We start from the raw sequence: 19,311 nt of genomic DNA, 5'->3' as shown, positions 1-19,311 counted from the left end.
ATGGCCAGGACAGCTGACCCAAACTGACCAAAGGGATATTTTGTATCCTAGAACATCCTGCTCAGTCTATAAACTGGGGGGAGTTGGCTTGCAGCCATTGATCACTGTTCAGGGACAGGCTGGGTATTGGTCTGTGGCCAGTGAGCAATTGTGTTGTCCACCACTTGTTTCTCTTGGATGTTATTCCCCTCTCCTTCATTTTCATTACCAGTATTATAGTTGTAATTTATTCTTGTGTCAGTTATTAAACTGTTCTTATCTCAGCCCATGAGGTTTGCCTGTTCTTTCCAATTCTTTCTGTTGGAAGGAGGTGGGGAGTGAGCAAGCAGCTATGTGGTACTTAGTCACAAGCTGGGGTTCAGCCATGCCAGTTTTTAGTTTATTTTATGTATGTATGAGAGGTGCAGTGTATGTGTTTAGATTGGGCATTTGCAATGCTAGGAGGCACATGTTATTTCTTAGTGGTATGACAGGTATACCGAGCAAGCACTGTGGGCTAAAACTGCTTTGCAAGTGCATTGAACTTATATGTGACTTATTAATTTTACTCATGCTGTATTCTGGGATATTTTTTATAGCCATCTTTTGGTTACTATATTACATCCCCGAAGAAAAGGCAGCCTGTTCCTTTGCTAATGCGATCTGGTTCATCAGGAGGTGACATCGGCCAAGAGATTTCACAGTTGTCTGAGGTGTTTTCAGGTAGTTATGGAACAGCTCTTTTTTTCTATGGGGCATTAAGGGAGCATGTGTATCCAGGAATGCAGGTTTTTAGATTATTTTCTTACTGTAAATTAATTATTTTTTTTTTTAATGTTGTTAGATGACTTAGAAGCACAAACAAGAGAACATGCAAATTTTACCAACTCTGAAGGTTCAGGGTGTAGGGTGGATAAAGCTGCTGGAATACATGAAAATATTAATACAGAAGCTGCAACCAAAAGTAAAGCAAAGGTACTTCTCTTGTATTTCTTTAAAGTGCAACTATGAACTGAAACAAAATTCACATTGCTCCTGTTATTATTGCTTCTTTGAATACAGCTAAATTTAGACTTTCACAACAGCTCACTGCTTTTTATATTGATCACTTGAATCCTAGTAGGTGACCCTGTTTCTTAGGATAGTTTCATTGGAATGGCATGAGCCTGTAGTAAGTCAGGTGTTACTATCACCATCTTATTTTCCTTTTTCTTCCAACTTCACTTTTGGAATTGTTCAGTCTGTCGTAGTTTTTCAGAGACTCGTAGGCTATTGATGTTCTGTGATCAAGTTTCTGAATTTCAGCTGTGTCTTCCCCTTCTATATTTTTATTGCAACAGCTTATCTTTAGCATTGGAATAAAATCTTTTAGTTGATAGAATTTAAGAATATAAACGTGGTGCAAGTCTGAAAAAAGTGTCTTTTTAGTTTGGTAGTCCTTGATACCTACCTTCCCTGCCTGTGTCGCCTCCCTAAGCCTCCTGTCAACGCTCCTCCTAATGCAGGCCAGGATGCTGTTGAGCTTCTTTGCCTGGCTTGTTGTCAACTTCCTGTCTGCCAGGACCCTCAAGTCCTTTTCTGCCAAGCTGCTTTCCAGCTGGTTGGCCCAGGGCCTGTACAGGGGCCTGGGGTTGTTCCTCCTTAGGTGCTGGTCTTGGCATTTCCCTTTGAACTTCTCAGCCCATCTTTTCGTCCTGTTGAGGTCCCTCTGAATGACAGCTGACTCTCCTGGTGTATCACCCACACCTCCCAGTTTTGTATGATGATGGAACTTGCTGAAGGTGCCCTCTAGCTCGATCATCCACATCATTAATGAAGTTGTTGAACAGTACTGGCCCCTGTCTGGAGTATCTCCAGGATGCTCTACCAGAGAGTGACTGCCCTTCTCATGGACTTGGTGCTGCTGATCTACCCTTTGAGCCTGGCAGTCCAGCTTGTTTTCAGTCCAGTCAAGGTGTACGTGTCTGCTCCCTGCGTTGTCTGTCTTTTGAAGAGGATGTTGTTAAGTCATGCATGCGTATTTACAGAGGGACAGGTGTTTTCAATTCTTCCTGAGTCCATGTCCCTCTGAGAGAGACAGAAAGAAACTGGGCTCCGGACATAACTGTCTACCTACTCTGTGCCCTTTGCTAAGAGTATCCAATGTGAAAACTAAAGAAGAAATCAGACTTGAGTAATAGAAAAAGCTGTAGGAATAGCTGTGTCTTCTCTCTGTAGAGACAGATTATTTCAAGTTAATTGGGAAGTTACTGAATATTTGGTTATTGTAACTTCTGTGCTGTTTGTCCCTGGTAGGATTTTACTCCCAGTTATTTCAACTGAACTAAATAAAGCATTTTAGGACTTTAAAAGTTTCACAGGAACTAAGGCTTCCTAGTAAGCAATACTTACTTAATCTAGAAAAGCCTTTGTGAAGTAGACTTAAAAAATCAGGAGAATGAGAATGTCTGTCTGTTGCAGTGTTCCTTCTAGACAGGTGTTTAAAAATGCAGCAATGAAGAATGTTAATATATTGCCATATCCTGAAATGCAAACATGAAACAAAACACTAAACAAAAAATTTCTTACTGTGGTGCTTAATTCTTTTTTTTTTTTTCTTGTTGTAGGATGGAATTCATAAAGGCAAGTTTGAGGATAGCTTGTCTAATCATTCCGACTCTGTCTTGAGTATCAGCACAATTGCAAATGCTATTGCGAATGCTTCCTCCAGTGCTGAACCTTCCCAGCTAGCTGCTATGATGATGGCACTCTCCAATAAAAGTAAAAGAACACGTGTTCTTCCTGGAGTTGTTAAAGAGGCTGAACTCTCTGCTAATGAGATATTATCCAGCAATGAGGAAAATACTGCATTTGATGTGGAAAAATACCTCAAAAAAACAGACGAGAACAGATGTGAAAGTGAATACGAGAGTGTCATGAAACATGAAGCATCTGTCCAGAACCTTACATCTGATACCTTTTTACTGGGTAAAGATAAACATAAGGATGCTCTTGCAGAAGACTGGATGAATAAACATAGCAAACAGCAAGGAATAGAGAAGCGTTTGCTTGATTATCTTAATGAAGAAAATGACAGTCAGAATTTTTCTAGTCTGTCTGGTATTCCCAGCCACAGAGATGTAATTGCAGATAATGTTCGATGTTCAGAGAAGTTGTCAGATTTGGTAAATAGTAAACATTTACAGTCAATGGATGCCGATATTAGATCAGAGACACTTAATGAAAATGAAGCCCACACATGTGGAATTCTTTCAGCAGCAAAAATGGAAGTGGCACAGCGAAATCTGCTTGCTTACCAGAACAGCAATCTCACTAATACATGTAGTATAGGAGAAGATAGAGAAACAGTAGATCAAGCAGCAAATGCTGTTCCTGAACTGTGTAATGATTTGGTGGAGGGAAGTGCAGGAAATACTCTGTCCCTCAGTAACTTAAAACCTGCCAAACAATCTAGTAAATATGTCTCAGTAAATCCTACAACAGCCAAGCCTGTGCAGAAATGGAACAATGATGAGAGGAAGCAAAATACAGAAAAGAGAAGCAAGGATGCCAGTACTCCTTGTAGGGGGAATGCAAAACATGTAACTTTTGAGAAGCTCTCCCCAACTTTCCGGAATAGTACTGGTAAGTAAACCTATATAAATACAATTAGTTGTTGAAAAAGCTTTTTTTTAGTCAGTAAACTTGTTTCCTGTCCATAAATAAATATGGTGCTTAAATTTTGTTTATTTGCCAGAGCATAAACCCATTCTACCTGAATGTGATGTAACTCTGGAGGGTGAGCAGTGTAGCTTCAGACCTTCAACTTCACCTCTGATTCACTCTTCTCCTAGTGAGACTTCTGGAACAGCATTTTCAGGGTAAATTTTTTGGTGCAGGTTATAAGAATTAGTGTTTCATGAGGATTGTTGAGTGATCATGTGCTAGTTTTAATGTCGACTGTGATCTTTATTAGGCTAAGACTTCATTATATGCTAAGCTGGACATTGTATAGACCAATGAAGATGTGTTTTTTAAACTTAGAAGTATTTTGCTCCATTTGGTACTCTGATTTGTATCACTGCTTGTTGTGGGAGAGGGTGGGTAGAAATATTTGTATTGCTTTTGACTATTTTGTATTTTGATACATACTTGTGCCCAAGGTTTAAGATTTCCTTAGCAACTGAAAGAACAATGTTTCTTAAATGAACTCCCATAACAGTAAGTATCATAAGATTACAACTAAATTAATTCTGTAGTCTTAAACACAAACATGGCCAGTAACTAATGGTTGTGTGCAGTCTCATAAGATGAGGCAACTGATTTCCCTGACTTAACTGTCAACTTCATTGTTTGGTATTTAACTACAGTTTGTATGTGTTATTAGAATTACAGGCTGTCTGGCATTTCTCAGAAATTAATATGTGCGGGAGAAGATGTATTTTTGCAGGCATGTTATATAGCTATTAGGATTTCCAGTTAAAATTGTCAGTGATTTTAATTGTTGTCATGTTAGCTTTTCTTGTTGAACAGTGCTGAGAGATCCTGTGTTTTCAGCTATTTGAAATGAAGAGAATCTCAACAGTGAATAGGAAGCTAATGTGTGATGCCTGGGATTTTGTTTGACTTTTAGTTAGATACAAGTATATTGATTCACCTCTTTTAATAAGTTGTATTGCTTCTTTGGCCTTAGCAGCTGAGTTCAGTTGTGGAACTCTGATGCTTTACCTATATGGATTTATATAGAATGAAAACATGTTTTACGTGCACCAAAGCCAGAACTTGTAAAGGTTAATTGAGAGCTGATTTCTCATTTCTACTGACTAGCATTTAACAGAACAGCTAATTAAGTTGACTTCTAGAATAGTATAGGTAATGGGTAACATTGATTTTCTTGATGGCATTAAAGAAATGTATTTTAATATTGACATATTTTGAATCTCTTTTTCAGATCTGAAGTGGACTTTACTTGCCCATCACATTGTCAGGAATCTCCTTGCAAAGAGAATGTGGTACCCCAGTCTGTTTATTCGAGTCCAAGCATGAGCAGGTTAACCTACATCTCCGCATCCGGCAGTACCCGTAAGAACTCTGCAGTGAGACATAGTCCAGGGACATACTGGGTAAGAAGAACAAAACAGCACCTCACCTTTGCCCCTAAACCAAAATTTATAGGTCAAAGTAATTCTAAATTAGAAAAGCCTTAATGGTTTTCAAGCAGTTTAGGTTATGCTGTGCATAGGGGAAAGGTATTCTTTCCAGCTTCTGAGTTATTTGGAAATTTGAGTTTTGGTATCAACTGTGCTAAATGCACACACACTAATAAATACATAGTAAAAAAAGTCAAAGAACTAGGAACTTCTGAAAAAGTTTGAGTTGATGTATTTTTTCCTTTATTTTTTTTCGATAGGTTCTCATTAAGTCATTCTGTTCTTGGAATGTGCTGCAGTATTCCAGTAGTATTTTGCAGGATCTATATTGCTTTCATCACACCTGAGGCTCTCTTGCTGTTCAGCTTCAGCTGTTAGGAGAATAATTTTCCTGGTTTGTTTTTTTCTGGAGAAATGTTTATAAATACATAATGTAGCTTGTACTACTTTTTTCAGGACCGAAACTATAATTTTCTACCTCTGACATTCATTCTGATTGTTTTTACTGGTTTAGAAAAGAATGTACACTGAGGGTGAAATTTGTGTTCAGGCTTGCAGTCTTAGACTGATTAAAATAATTGGCAATCTTTTATCTGAATTTGTGCATTCCTTAGAATCTGGAATCTGTTATGTCTGCCCCATTCCAAAGTTTGTGTAATCGTGGATGGAACTTTAAAAAACAGACAGATAAAACCTGAAGAACCGTTCTGACTTACATGCATGTCTGTGTAAATATGAGTGCTCATTCCAGCTATCCATACCTGTCAAAATGGCAGGTCTCTGGGCTTCAGTGATTTCTTTGTGTGAGCGCACAAAGAAAATGTTTGTATCAGTGCATTTTCATGCATCTCAAAACCTTTTCAATCCTTTTCAGTTACTGATTTGGTTCAAGGCCATTCAGTTTCTTGGTTTTGGTTTTTTTTTTTTTTTTTAATCTGGCTAGTATGTCTGGTGTGTGTTAATGCTGTTTTGAACACAAATCTAAAAATACAGCACCATAGAGACTGCTGTGAAGAAAATCAACTCCATCTCAGCCAGATGCAGTAGGAATGTGTTTTAAGGGTAGCAGACAGGTTGAAGCTGCAGGTTTTCTTTTTCAAGGTGAAGAGTCACAATTAAAAAAGTAAAACTTCAGGCAAGACAAACTTGATTATTTATACTGGATGGCAGTCCCAATAATGATCAGACAGGAAAGTTTGCTGAACAGGCAGTACCAGAATTAGGTGTGTCTTATGTACCCTACTGCTTTTCTAAAATATGTAATACTGCATGTTATATTTGTTTACTAGGTTGAAGATGCTGGTGAACTGAGCACAACAATAGTTCAGGCCAGCCCAGTTCCTCCTCAGGAGCATAGAAAAGAAAATCTAGAAGACCGCTCATGTCAAAGAAATAGAAAGGAAGCAGTACTTAGTATTGACCAGAAACGAGAAGAAAATGAACTTAGTGGTTTTCAAAGAAAACCTCATAATGTACTGGACCAAGAACTGGCCAAAGAAGGTTTTCTGAAGATGAATCATCTTCCATTTATTCCTTCAAATGGACCAGCAAATCATGAGGAGCTAGACCATGTTAAATCAGCTTTACCAAGTAAACTCTGCACCTTTCTGCCACTTTCTGTCAATGCTGATGCACAAGAAGTGTGTCAGGATCAAACAAACAAAGCACAGAGACAAGGATTACCATCTCGGAATGTATTACCTGTTTATTCTGGATTAAACACCTGTTTGCCATGCAATCAAAACTCATCTGGTGAACAGCATGTTCATTTATCCACTGTTAAATCCCATGTCACTACCTCTGAGAGTCAAGCAATTTCTTCTTCTGTCCCCACTTTGCTTACAGGACATTGTCTTGCAACAACTCCATTTGCACAACAGCATCTGGGAATTAAACAACCTACAGGAAATGCAGTTCTGTCTCAGTTTCATAGCTGCAGCTCTGCAGCTTTTGGCCTTCCAGCAGGGCTTCCTTGTTCTGGTATCCCAGCAGGACATGTTGAGAATCCACTTATGTTAGGAGTTCCTTTAGGTCCAAATATTGGTGATGGCTTTTTGGGTGCAGCTTCACTTTATAATCCACACGTTACTTCATGGAATAATAATATCTTAAATATAAAACCATGTACTGGACAACCTCTTGGAGCTGGCGGAAGGGAGTGGGAGTTGTCAAAGACACCTGGTATTGGTGAGTGTGATTTTTACAGTGTGTTTGAACTACAGCTGTGGACAGGAATGGTGATAGTGATGTTGCTTGTGTTATAGTAAATTAAGATGGTACTAAGTGTAAGTGTAATTACTGTTTATGCAAACCCTATTACTAGTTTTCCTTATTTAATGTTGTTCTCTGACTTCAGTGTCTATTCTTATAGCTCCCCTAATGGTCTTAAAAAACGTTTCTCATAATTTAGAAGAATTACAGCATTCTTCAATATTAAGTAGTTTTGTGTTTGTATAAAAGACCTAGAACTACCTTTCATAGGAGGAAAAAAAGTCCTAGCTGCAGTTCATGCTAGGCAAGACAAGTCTTGCTCTTGAAATTCCATTATATTTTATCTGGAAAATAGAGGACACTTCTATTTCCAGCCTAATTTGGTATTAGCAGTCAGTGAAGGCCAAAAGTCATAAGAAGTTTGAACCCTATGGAGGGTTGAAACTGTTTGCTGGTTATGAAGGGAAAGACAAGCTGCCAAGTGTCCTCTGTCCTTTCTGCTATGATTTGGTATCTAGACTTAGCTCTAAACCTAAGTAACACAAATTACTATTTAATTTTACACATTTATTTTAACCTACAGTCTTGTTAGTTGTTTTATGCTATAGTTTTTCTTCTGGCTAATTCTTTCAGCCTAAATGACAAGCTAGTGGGGTTGAAGATTTGAAGCTGTGACAGTTTAGAGCTTGTTTATTGATTGTTCCAAAGCACTGACCTTAGTGCATTTTAAAATGGTGAAATACTTCTTACCTATTTTTATACAAACAAGATTTTGTAATAGTAGTGTTCACATTTTCTGAGTTGGGCTAGTGCTAATTAAATTGTGACCACTGAGTGTTTTATACCAGGTGTGTATATATATATATACTTTGTGGGTCTGTATGGAATGTGCCATTTCCATAAGTATTTGTTTTTATGACAGTAGAACTTTAAGATGCAAATTAGAAATGATCGAAATTTCAAATTTCATGCTTGTGGAAAACATTCTTATGAGAACTGTTTGAGTCAAACGTTTCCTTGCCATAATGAAGCATTTGTCAGATGAGTTTATAAACTTGGTGGCAGCCTGAGTGCTGATTTGCTTCTGAATACTTGTAACTAACAGGAGCATATTTTCTTCCAAAGGACATATAAAAGTACCAGAAGAATTGAAGTTCCCTAATGCCTGTTGTGTGGGAATTGCATCACAGACAGTTCTTAGTGTTTATAATCCAGCTGACCGGTGGTTGCAGGTCAACATTGGAATACTCAGTGTTTCAGTTAATGGGGAAAAGGTAAGAATTTTTTTTTTTTTTCCATAAGACTGTAATCTTACCAGATATCATATGTAAAATCAAGGCCCTCTTTACAGATCTGTGATTTTTTCCCTGTTTGATAGTTAAGTAGCATAGCTTTTGTGTATATTTCTTTAGCCAGGCCACCTGACTTCCTCCAACAAGTAGACTTTGTGAGGTAAATGCCATACGAGATGATTGATCTGTAGAATTGTATTGTGTGCATAAAGTGTGGAAGGTTTGAATTTATGGGTTATTCATTCCCACCTTTGTCTATGCAATAAAAGTCAGCTCTAGGCCAGAAAACATCTATGCTGAGGACTTTTACTGCTAAAACATTTTTGGCAGTTTGTTCCTCTTTAGGAGATCTTGAATGATGGAAGATGAGAGATATTTTGAGCATGCTTCAAGCTAGATGGGTTGTTCTGTGGGTTGTAGGTAGCTTGTAGGCCATAAATTGACTGTCTTGCGCTTCAATTTTGTTAAATTCTATGTACTTCTGTTTTCATACTAATAGTTCCAGACGTAAGATATCTTGACAACTTTAGAATGAGTTAGATTCAGGGTCTGTCAGAATGATTTAATTTCTTTTATTGATGAATACACTTAGTAGAGAAGAATATAACAACAGAATAAGCATAGGGTACTCTGAGCTTCTGGCAGTTTGATATCTGGTAACTTCAGTTATGTGTTATTTCTGTTCTTATTAGTTTTTGGTAGGCTGCTTTTTATCTAGCTAATCTGTTGAAACTATGCAGTGTTGTCCACAATTCAGTTCAGGTGTAGATTGTATAATGTATTGCTTTTTTCTTTTTTTAAATACGGTTCTTGCTGTTTTTATATGGTCCATATTATTGAGGAATAGCAGACAATTATTGTCTTTAAATATTGCAGGTTATAAGTCTTCGAAATTCTGATCATATCCCTCAGGTATATTCTTCCAGCAAATGTAGCATGTGTCTTTCCAGGAGTATGATTTCTGGTTTTGATCTTGTTTTCTTAGAATACTTCCTCTTTAAAGAACATCAGGCCACAATTCTATGTGTTTGTGTATATATATGTGTGTGTGTGTATGAGAATAAGGATTTGTTGCATAATTTTCTAATCGGCTTCATAGGGCTTTTATGCAGCTCCTGTTACCAGCAATGCTGTTGTATCAAGAGGTGATTTCTAAAATTAAATTGCTTTACAGTTGTTTCCATGAATAAATATGTGGTACTGTTTGCACAGTGTGATTAAAACTAATGTTTTTTCAGTCAACTTTGAGATACACTGCTGTTCTTTCTCAAAAATCAGGGTTTTACTTAATAATTTTCCCAGTGTCAATCTTTCACTGATGGTGGAAAGACATCTCAGCAATTTTCAGGCTGACTTCTCTGTTTAAATTAAAAGAAAAGGCCTGCAGTTGAGCAGGATGCAAATGGGCCATGGATATGAAGATGTATTAATTAAATGGAGGAGAACTATATACGAAATGTCTGTGTTAAGCTGTGGTGCCAGATAAATGTTGTATTTGGAAAGGAAATGTCTTCTGGTAAAAGGCTTGTTTGAAAATGACAGGTATTTTGTTTTTCAGATGGATCCTATGAAATATCAGTGTTTGGTTTTCAAGAACAAAACCATTGTAGGACCCTACTCTACCAACGACCTGAAAATACTTTTCTTACCTTCCCGTTCGGGGATCTTCCAGTGTATCCTCAATGTTTCATCTTGGCCAGTTTCTGCAGATGCCGAGACAATCGTTCAGTCAGAAGCTTTGGCAAGCAGGGTAGTTCTGACAGCAGTCGCTGAAAATCCTAATTTAGAAGTAAGTTGCTGTTTATTGTGGGTCTTTCGTTGTTGCAATTTTATGAATAATTTAATGACACTGGAAAATAATGGGATTGAAAGGTTGCTCCTCAAAGAAACATGGAATTTCATATGTTTTGGGTGGGAATAGAAGAAAATTTTTAAGAATCGTATTGTTATCTGGGAAGTTCAAGTTGTGGAAAAGCAGCTAGCTGGAGATGAAGGATTCTGTGTGGAAAGAATAAATCAAAAATTATTTTTTCGTTGTTAAAAGACTGGGCGTTACTTTTTCATTGTTAAGACCTTAAATATCTGATGCTTACTAGGTATCGCTCTGTTGGATTGGGAATTTAATGTAACAAAAAGCATTTATTTCCAATTGTAAGGATTTCTTTATTTTTTACATCAATAGGCTTTGTCTTGGTTTCTACTACCTCTAGCTTGTTTATGATTGTAGAGAATATTTTCTTATTTTGGACTAATTAAAAATTAAAAGTAAGTGCATATGTAAAGTGCTTTAGTCTTGTGTCTTACCATGAAGAACAACCAGATGGGAGACAGTGTGACATTAATAATTAAATCTGACTTCACATAGTTCTAGATTTAAGAGTATGGACAGGCATAAAAAGGCTTGATGATACTTCTGGAGGTGCCTGAACAAAGTACATGGTAGTCTGTGACACAGTTGAGAAAAGTAAAATTTTCAGCCACCAGCAGCAGCAAACATTATTTTTAAATTTATGGTGATCATTACACTTAAGTGTTTTTATGCTAGCAAAAATGAACTGTCACATATTTTCTTAACTTTTAACTTGCTGAAATGAGTTTTTAACTATATAAAACTGACATTTCTTACTTGCTAGCAATAATCATGGTTCAAACTTACTTTTAGTTTGAATTATCCAGAATAACTTGATTGTGTGCTGGATTTTGGTGGATAAACATTGCACTAAGATTGGCTTAATTAATTGAGGCAAAATGCATGAGAGATAACCAGTTGGCTGTAACCCCTTCTAATATCAAAGAAAACATAATTCTTAGACTCTTCCTACCCCTGGTAGGAGGTTTGTATTATATGTGGATATAGGGTTAAGAGGATGGAACAGGTGAGTAACATCCTTTCTTTCCTGGTACTTTCGTAGGTTAGTGTGTTTTGAAGGTTTTCCTTTCTTCTAAGTTCTGCTTTGTTTTAAAACCAGGTGGAAGCAGGAAAAGGAGATTGCCTGGATTTTGGTGACTTACCTTTTGGCAGTTTGAAGGCTCTTCCCCTAAAACTTATCAACAAAACCCATGCTTTTATGCCAATTAGACTTATTATTAACGCCGTAAGTACAGTAAAATTCTGTATGTGAGCGTTAACATCTTGTGATACTGAATTTTAGTACCCACTTTGTTACATATCATTAAGAAATATATCTTGGACACTCAATGTAATACTTCCCAAGAAGTCTTTTGTTAGTCAGGAAATAAATAGTTTTTGCAGGTGGTAATTTGATTCTGTTGAAACGGTACCAACAAGAATGCTTCTGTGAGAGGTGTATGGTTTGTTTCACGTCTCTTGGTTACTTTTTGTAGCTTAGCCATGGGATTCTGCCTCTGCTGCTTGCTTTGGTAGCACAGGGCAGCAGATAGGAAAAGGGTTCCTAAACCTTCCCAGCCTTCCCTTTGAGAAGCTGAGGAAGTTTCCCTCTTCTCTGAGAAGGTAAAGGCATATTCCACTATTCAAATGGAACAGCTGACTGTTCAAACATGCAGCCAAGCTTGCTGCCAGCAAGTTTAACATATTCCTTCTGCAGGAGCAAGGGCAGGACTCTTCTCTCTATCTGCTTTGTCTCCCGTTATATAATAGCCTGTCTGAGAGGCTACAGTGTGGTCCTCTGCATCTCTGGCAATGCAGTTTTCAGTTTTTGGATAGGCTGGGCTGACTGCTGATTTGTGCTATGGGGAGAGCTGGCCTTGTTTCCTTATGCAGGGGAACAAGAAAGGACTGGCCTTATGTTAAGGTGGATCAGGTTGTCTTGGGAACTAGTGATGTTTGGTCTTGGAACAGCCAAACTTCTTGAAAGCTTAAGCTTACCAGACTCTGCTTGTCCCCTTATGCTGCAAAATCATTTCATAATGTTTTTAGAGGGTTTGCTGGACTATCATATACTTACCAACACTACAGCCTAATTTTTGATTATTTTTTTCCAAACTAATTGAATCATTCAAAACTTGTCTTGCATTTCTCAGCTTTGTCAGCATTGCTGTTACTGACAATAAGAAATTTAATACTTGTAATACTTCTTGGTTTTTTGACAGAATGCAGTAGCCTGGAGGTGCTTCACCTTTTCCAAGGAACCGGTTAATACTTCTAATGAACAAATGGATGCAGTTTCTCAGACAGCAGCTCCATCAGTTGTAAATCATGTGATACATGCAAGCTATGATGGGCAAGTGAGTAGTTTGTAGTTGGTCAATTCTTCTTTTTACTTGCTGTCTGAAATGACAGTGCTGAATATTTGAGTTCACAGTAATGATTTTTGGGCAGCACACCTTTTGCATGTTTAGGATTTGTGGTTGTTTTGTTTTCTCCTCTCAATAATTTTCTCCCTTCCATAAGGTGAGTCAACCAATTTATTTTTCAGGATCCTGAAGCTTTAACAGTTTGGGTTCTGTTCCATGCACCTAAGAAACAAATTTCTTCTTCAGGTAAATTAACTTGATTTTCATTTCAGCTGAAACAGATTTGACTTTTAATGTATATGTGTGTTAGAAATGCAGGAACGGGCTGCAAACTTGAAACCATGTTTGGTTTTTGTCTGCTAATATTTCAGGTATCATACTAATTTTTAGTAACTGTAGGAGGCAGAATGTCTCTGTCTTAATCCTTTATATATTACCAGGGATATTTTTACTTAAGTATGAAGCTGTACAAAGTTTGTACTGCAAGATGCCTGGAATTTGTGTTAACTCCTTTTACTGAGGGAATTCAACCATCACTTAAGAAAACATTGCATTAATTGCAAAATAGATAATAGATTTGAAGAAACCTCTGAATTGTTCTGACTTCCTGAACAGAAAATAGTACACATACCAACTAGTTTGGTTGGTGTGGTAGGATGGGGTTTTTTGTTTACATTAGCAACATTTGACAAAAAGGTAAAACTCTTAAAAAAGGTCCTGTGAGACTTTATTTAAATGAGGAAAAAAGTGTTGCAAGAGTAATGGGAAAACTATTATTATCACCCCATGAATATGTTAATATTGAAGAGTAGCTGAAGTGAGACATGCATCCATAGAAATGGCTTTTGCTGTTGGCAGACTTGCTTGCTTTTGCTACTCATGAGATTGTTCCTAGATTCCTTGGGTCCAGCAGAAGAGTTCCTGGCAAGAGTGGATGTGGAAGTGGATAGTCCAGGACCTAGCACTATGATTAAAAGTATTTCTCTCAGAGCAAGAGCTGGAACAGCAAGGATACATATTCCAAAGGACTTAGAGGTATGTGTATATTTACAAACTGTATTTCAAGAACATTTTGCCTCTCCTAGCCTCCTACTTTTATAATGTTTGGTTTTATTATATATGTATGTATGTATATATACAAACATGCACTTACTTTATTTTTACAGAAAATACATCTGTTTACTAGTGTGGGTTCAACAGTCAAGCAGCAGCTGCCATTGGTAAATGCTGGAAACATTAGTGTACATTTGAAAGTTAAGGTAGGTTGGCTTTTCCCTCTTGAAATCATGATTTTTGTGCTGTTCATATTGTGCTGAAGCTAGAGCTGAGCCTTGGGATTTTAGCTCAGCTCTGTGGCTTGATAAAAGCTTAACAAATTTACATATAGGAAATGAAAGATAGCAAAGAGATTAGTTTACTTTTTTGGAAAAAGCATATGGGTGTTCTTTTGCTCAACTTCAGTTTTATTTCTTATAACAAACATACCTTTATGATTTTTACTAAATTTTAACTAAAATATTTGATATATGTAAAAGTAGTGAAGCCTGTGCTGCACAGCAGGTGTTTGTTAGCTGGTAGAGTAAAACCTGCTTAAGGCTAAGATGAATATTAGCATTGGGAAACACCTGTATTTTCTAACAAAACTGCAATAGTTTTTACTGTACATCTTGCCAACTCAAAGTGAGTTCTTTTTAGATAAGCAGTGTCTTTACTCGACTTTTTGAGAATCCATGGAAAGTATGGTTCCAGACTGAAAGATAACTAACCAGATTGGAAACTTGCATTTCAAAGTCAACAGAAGGAGCAGTTGGTTCCATTTTACAAAAAGAGATTTGTTAGTCCATCATTTCTAAGAACAGAGGCCATGGAAATAGGATCTATGGCCACTGTCACAAATGCCTCATTAGGTGATGATACTGAGTGCTAATTTATAAAGTGTTGAAGACTCCAGGTGTGTTGAAATTGTCTGAACTGCATGTACCACAGGTGCACAACCAATTTGTATTACATTTTGTAGGAGTGTTTAATCCCTTAAAATAGGTAACTAACCCTCCCTTTTGCCCTTGGCCTGCTTTCAGACATCAGGTCAGGACAGCTGCTTTGCTGTTAAACCTGAGGACCTTTTCCTTTTTCCTGGAGAAGAACAAGTAGTGACTGTCCAGTTTTTTCCAAAAAGCACAACAACTACAGAAAGGTAATATAACTGATTCTGTGCTGCATGTGTTAAACTGAACTACTTTCTACCTTAAGGTAATGAACAAATTGAAAGTTTCACCCATATGAGAGTTTTTGACTTGAGTTGTTTTCATGAGACTTCTCATCCATTACAGAAGGAATTTTGTTAAGGTTCACCTTTTCTGTAGAATATCTGTCTCTTCAGGTGTGTATAGCAGAATGAATAGGTAATATTTCCTATCAAGAAATATTCTAAGACTTGTTTAGTGTAAATAAACAGAGTAAATCCCTCAGGCCCTTTACACGGTAATTATTTCTAAAGTACAGCAAAGCTTCAAAATACTTATCTTCAGCAGACCCTTCAGTTGCTCCCCTCTTTCTCTCTCTGCTGAAGCAAGGGAAATGTTATTTCTGTTTTACATGTGAAAAAAGTCAAGAACAGATCAGGATCATAAGTATTTATTTGTCTGCTGTAGTCAGATAAATGTTTGTTCTGTACAACACTAATGTACACGTTCCTTTTGCAGGTGGATTAAGCATTCATAGTTTTGCTCAGTAACACCTGTCTATTAGCACCTGTTTAATCTGGAAAACAAACTTGATTGGTTCAAGTGACAATTAAGATGTCACATGAGAGTTTTTGGCAATGACAGGGGTCTTACTCATTTCTTCAGAGTAGCTTTTCTTCTCTTGTTACATGATTTCCAGTTTCTGCAAGAATGGACAAAGGAGTATCTTCAAAATATATTCAACTTCACTAGCTAGTATGACCAAGCCTCCGCAGTGCATTTAAATTAAACAATGAAGTTCTGTGCTAGTGACAGTATGATCCTATTGGATAGGTTGAATTTTTACAGGCTTGAGGTACTCAGGAGGATTGGAAACTTTGTAATCTACGTCAAAGTGCTGCCAAAAGACTAATAAATTGAGGCAGTAACCAGGGTCCATGTTCCCTGCTGATGGGGTTCAGGACTTTGTCAAGCAGGCGTCATAGGGATTCACTGACAGCTAGAATGGAGGTTCTTGAGTTTTTTTCTTGAAGACTTGAAGTCTCTCTGTGCTATAACAAATGATTCAGGCTATTATTTAAAAGCTGGATTTCCTTCCTTGGTGCTCCTGGATATCTCACACCTGTAAAACTTCAATGAAATTTTTCGTGGCATTCAAAAGGCATCTCTTTAATCTAGAGCCGGACTTTGTTTCTTTCTAAAATTAGTCTGTCAAAATAATTAGAAATTAATAATTAAAAATTGAGAATAATTTTAAAATACTTTAAAATTAAAAATTAAAATAATTAAAAATACTTTGAGCTGTAGTTTCTGAAATATTTATGTGAGATACATGTGGCGTGTATATTTACAGCGCAAAGGGTTTAAATGTAGGGCTATGCCTAAAGCTGGCCTTTGTCATAAAATAAAAAGAAGTATTTGTATTTTTGCCTTAAGCTAGTTTAAAAAATGCCTATCTGTAATATTTTTTTAGTTATGTTTTGATTTTTATCTGCTAATCCATTGTGGGATTTAAATTTTTGTATTTATTTTTAAAGTATCTTGAAAATCCTTGTGCTGCCATCTGGGCCTCAGCTTGAAGTGATGATAAAAGGTGAGGTAGAATCTGGGGAAAACAGACCTGTAACTATAGCTGCTGGATGCTTAGACATTCCACCCATCCTCTCCAACAAGCAGTTCATTACCTGGGGAGCAGTATCACTCGGATCATCAGTGTAAGTATAAGTTGGACAGCTGTTCATATAGAATATCAAGTTAAGTATTTTATATTGCACTTACTTGAAGTAAAATTCTCCATTCACGTTGATAATTCACAGTGATTTGTTCTGTGCCTCAAGTGAAAGAAGCAGTATATTGCGATTATTTTTCTTGTGCAAGAAAGTTTTGGAAACAAACTGATCTTGTTTGAGCTTTGTATTCTCGATGACTCTTTAGTTATGATTAGAATAGCTGGTTCTGTAAGTTTAGTATGTCATGTCAGTAGAAATGAGGAGAAAAGTATTTTTCAATTAAGTTGATAGAAAAATTCTGTTGGTTCTTTTGATACCTATCTCTTGCTAGAGATTACTTATGCTTCATCTCATCCATTACAAGGAACAGAATCCAGTCTGTGTGATGTAATTTGACCGTCTGAATAGCATAAACTGTTGAACATCCCTTAACTGATTTGAATGTGTTTCAGTGTTAAAACTTCTAGTGATGGAGAATCTGTTTTGCTCCCAGTTATGAATTACTTTATCCTTCAGACTACTTCTTGTCCACACTTCTTTAGTTGCAACTTTACAGGATCAGTATTCTATGCTTTAGTGAAACTGCTCATAATTGTTAGGATATTCTTTGCTTCTTCTATATGTAAAGTCGGCAAGTTTTGCAGATCTCTGAACTTCTAGTAATTATTACTTGAAGGACTAATCCACTGTTGGTTTATACTGAACTTTTTGAGGAATCTAATTATGTTCCTGGCAGTTTAAAATCAATCCATGTATGTATCCAAGAACTGTTTCTGATAGCTGCATTTGTTTTTCTGGTTTGCTAAGGTGTAGTGTGCTTCTAATAGTAGTTTTGTTTTTTTGGTGTTTGGGAATTATTGCTTCTTTCCTGTATGCTGCTATCTTTTTATTTTCTGTTCCTCCTATAAAACAGTGTAAATGAGCCCTTGGTTTTAGAAAGCTGAAATTATTTCTGTAATTTTGTTTCAACAGAGTACAAAAGAATGTCTGCCAATGTTGATAGAGAAGGGTTTTGCTCTGTCTGTCCTCCTCTTTGATTCCAACTGCATGATCTATTCTCTTATGTTGTAGCAGTTTTAGGGCTTGTCAAATTCATCTGTCAATGTTTTTTGACCTGTTAAAATGACAAAGGCACTTGCTCTTGCTGGACATGTTTCCTACCTCTGATGAAGAAAGCTCTGAGTACCTGAAGCCTGGTCAGTGCTATGATGTATCACAGAGAAAAAAAAAATACTTCAGTCAACCTGATTCTGTCAAGTGACTATAACTTTCTGTGTTGCTATTACATAAGTACATGAAGAGGAAAAGTTATCCTGAATTTAGTTATTTACAACTGTTCCTGCAAATCTGGGCCATACTACTCACAGGACCTTGTTTCTACATAACTCTCTCTGGATAACCTCATCATAACTGTGTCCTGAAGTGGGGGTTTTTGTATTGATACAATTGCTGGTTTCTTTGAAAGTTCAGGCTGTTAAGTACAGTACTTGAACTTCAGAAAAGCTATATATTTTTTAAAAATATATATATGTATATTTGGTGATTGTTTTGCTATGAGTATTTGTGTGTTGTGGTGTATAACAGTGTAGGGTGTATAAGTTTGATAATACACAAATAACTTTCTATTTAGCATGTTCTATTGTTCCAAGAGGTGATTTTTTTCCATTAAATTACTTCAAAATTGACTGTCCTAGTTCCATTGTTTCCATGAATTAATACATGGAGTTAATTTGTATTTGCTCTAAAATCTATCCAAACATATTTTTCAGACAGAAGATGTTGATTCTAAGAAATGACTCTCCATCTGTGACCCAGCATTTAAGATTGTTGATAAGAGGCCAGGATCGAGACTCCTTTCAGGTGGCTGCCATTAAAATTTCTCTTTAGTGTTTATGACAGTTGCCAGGATATGTTTTTAATGAAAATGTTTTTGCCCTGAAATGTTAGCAGGCTGTGTATCTGTTTTGAGACTGCCAAGATGAATGTGGTAGCAGAGCTTAAGCTACACTGGTATCCTTGGGAGCTGCTGAAATAGGAGCGCTGCAGCAAGCTGGAGCTCTTTAAGTTTACAGCTCTTTAAGCTGCTGTTTCACAACAGAGTCAGTATATGGTGAAGTGATCCATCAGTGGCCCTTCTTGCAGGAGAGAGTCTAGACAAGGGTAGAAAAACTGGAATTAGCCTTTAGGAATTACTGTGGCTAATGGGTCTTTTTGTTATGTAACCTGCATTGACTTATATCCCCTTTCCCCCTCAAATGTTCAGATTTTTTAAATCTAAAATCTTATAGTGACAGAGAATTAATGTAGTGCTGCTAAAGTTCAGCCTTGACAGGTTGGGGATTGAGGACAAAAAAGTCTGTCTGAACTGAGAGGCATCAAAATGTTCATTATGGGAATATAAAGTATCTGGGACTTTGTCTTTTTCCTTGCATATTAAGCATTATTACTTTTAAGTATGCCATTGTAAAAGAAGTTAATGTGGAGTTCAAAGAAGTTAATTCTTCCTTCCAAGTAGTAAGTTTTACTGCTATTTTTTTTTTTCCTCTTATAGTCACTCAGTTCTGATGTCTTT

General features: G+C 36.8%; 1 protein-coding gene across 1 annotated transcript in view; it reads left to right on the top strand.

Annotated features, from left to right (window-relative positions):
• The window catches only part of CEP192 (centrosomal protein 192), a 71,306-nt gene that overhangs the window by 28,382 nt on the left and 23,613 nt on the right, over positions 1-19,311 (top strand). Inside the window, exons 23-38 of the mRNA XM_053977069.1 lie at positions 579-702; positions 824-954; positions 2,586-3,603; positions 3,716-3,839; positions 4,910-5,081; positions 6,398-7,295; positions 8,445-8,593; positions 10,170-10,400; positions 11,581-11,706; positions 12,683-12,817; positions 13,009-13,072; positions 13,722-13,861; positions 13,993-14,085; positions 14,905-15,020; positions 16,548-16,724; positions 18,509-18,599. Of these exons, the coding sequence (XP_053833044.1) occupies positions 579-702; positions 824-954; positions 2,586-3,603; positions 3,716-3,839; positions 4,910-5,081; positions 6,398-7,295; positions 8,445-8,593; positions 10,170-10,400; positions 11,581-11,706; positions 12,683-12,817; positions 13,009-13,072; positions 13,722-13,861; positions 13,993-14,085; positions 14,905-15,020; positions 16,548-16,724; positions 18,509-18,599 (3,789 nt within the window). The remainder of the gene's footprint in view (positions 1-578; positions 703-823; positions 955-2,585; positions 3,604-3,715; positions 3,840-4,909; positions 5,082-6,397; positions 7,296-8,444; positions 8,594-10,169; positions 10,401-11,580; positions 11,707-12,682; positions 12,818-13,008; positions 13,073-13,721; positions 13,862-13,992; positions 14,086-14,904; positions 15,021-16,547; positions 16,725-18,508; positions 18,600-19,311) is intronic.

This window comes from Vidua macroura, chromosome 1, assembly GCF_024509145.1.
Source record: "Vidua macroura isolate BioBank_ID:100142 chromosome 1, ASM2450914v1, whole genome shotgun sequence".
Lineage (NCBI taxonomy): Eukaryota > Metazoa > Chordata > Aves > Passeriformes > Viduidae > Vidua > Vidua macroura.
This window is presented reverse-complemented; position numbering and strand designations above follow the sequence as displayed.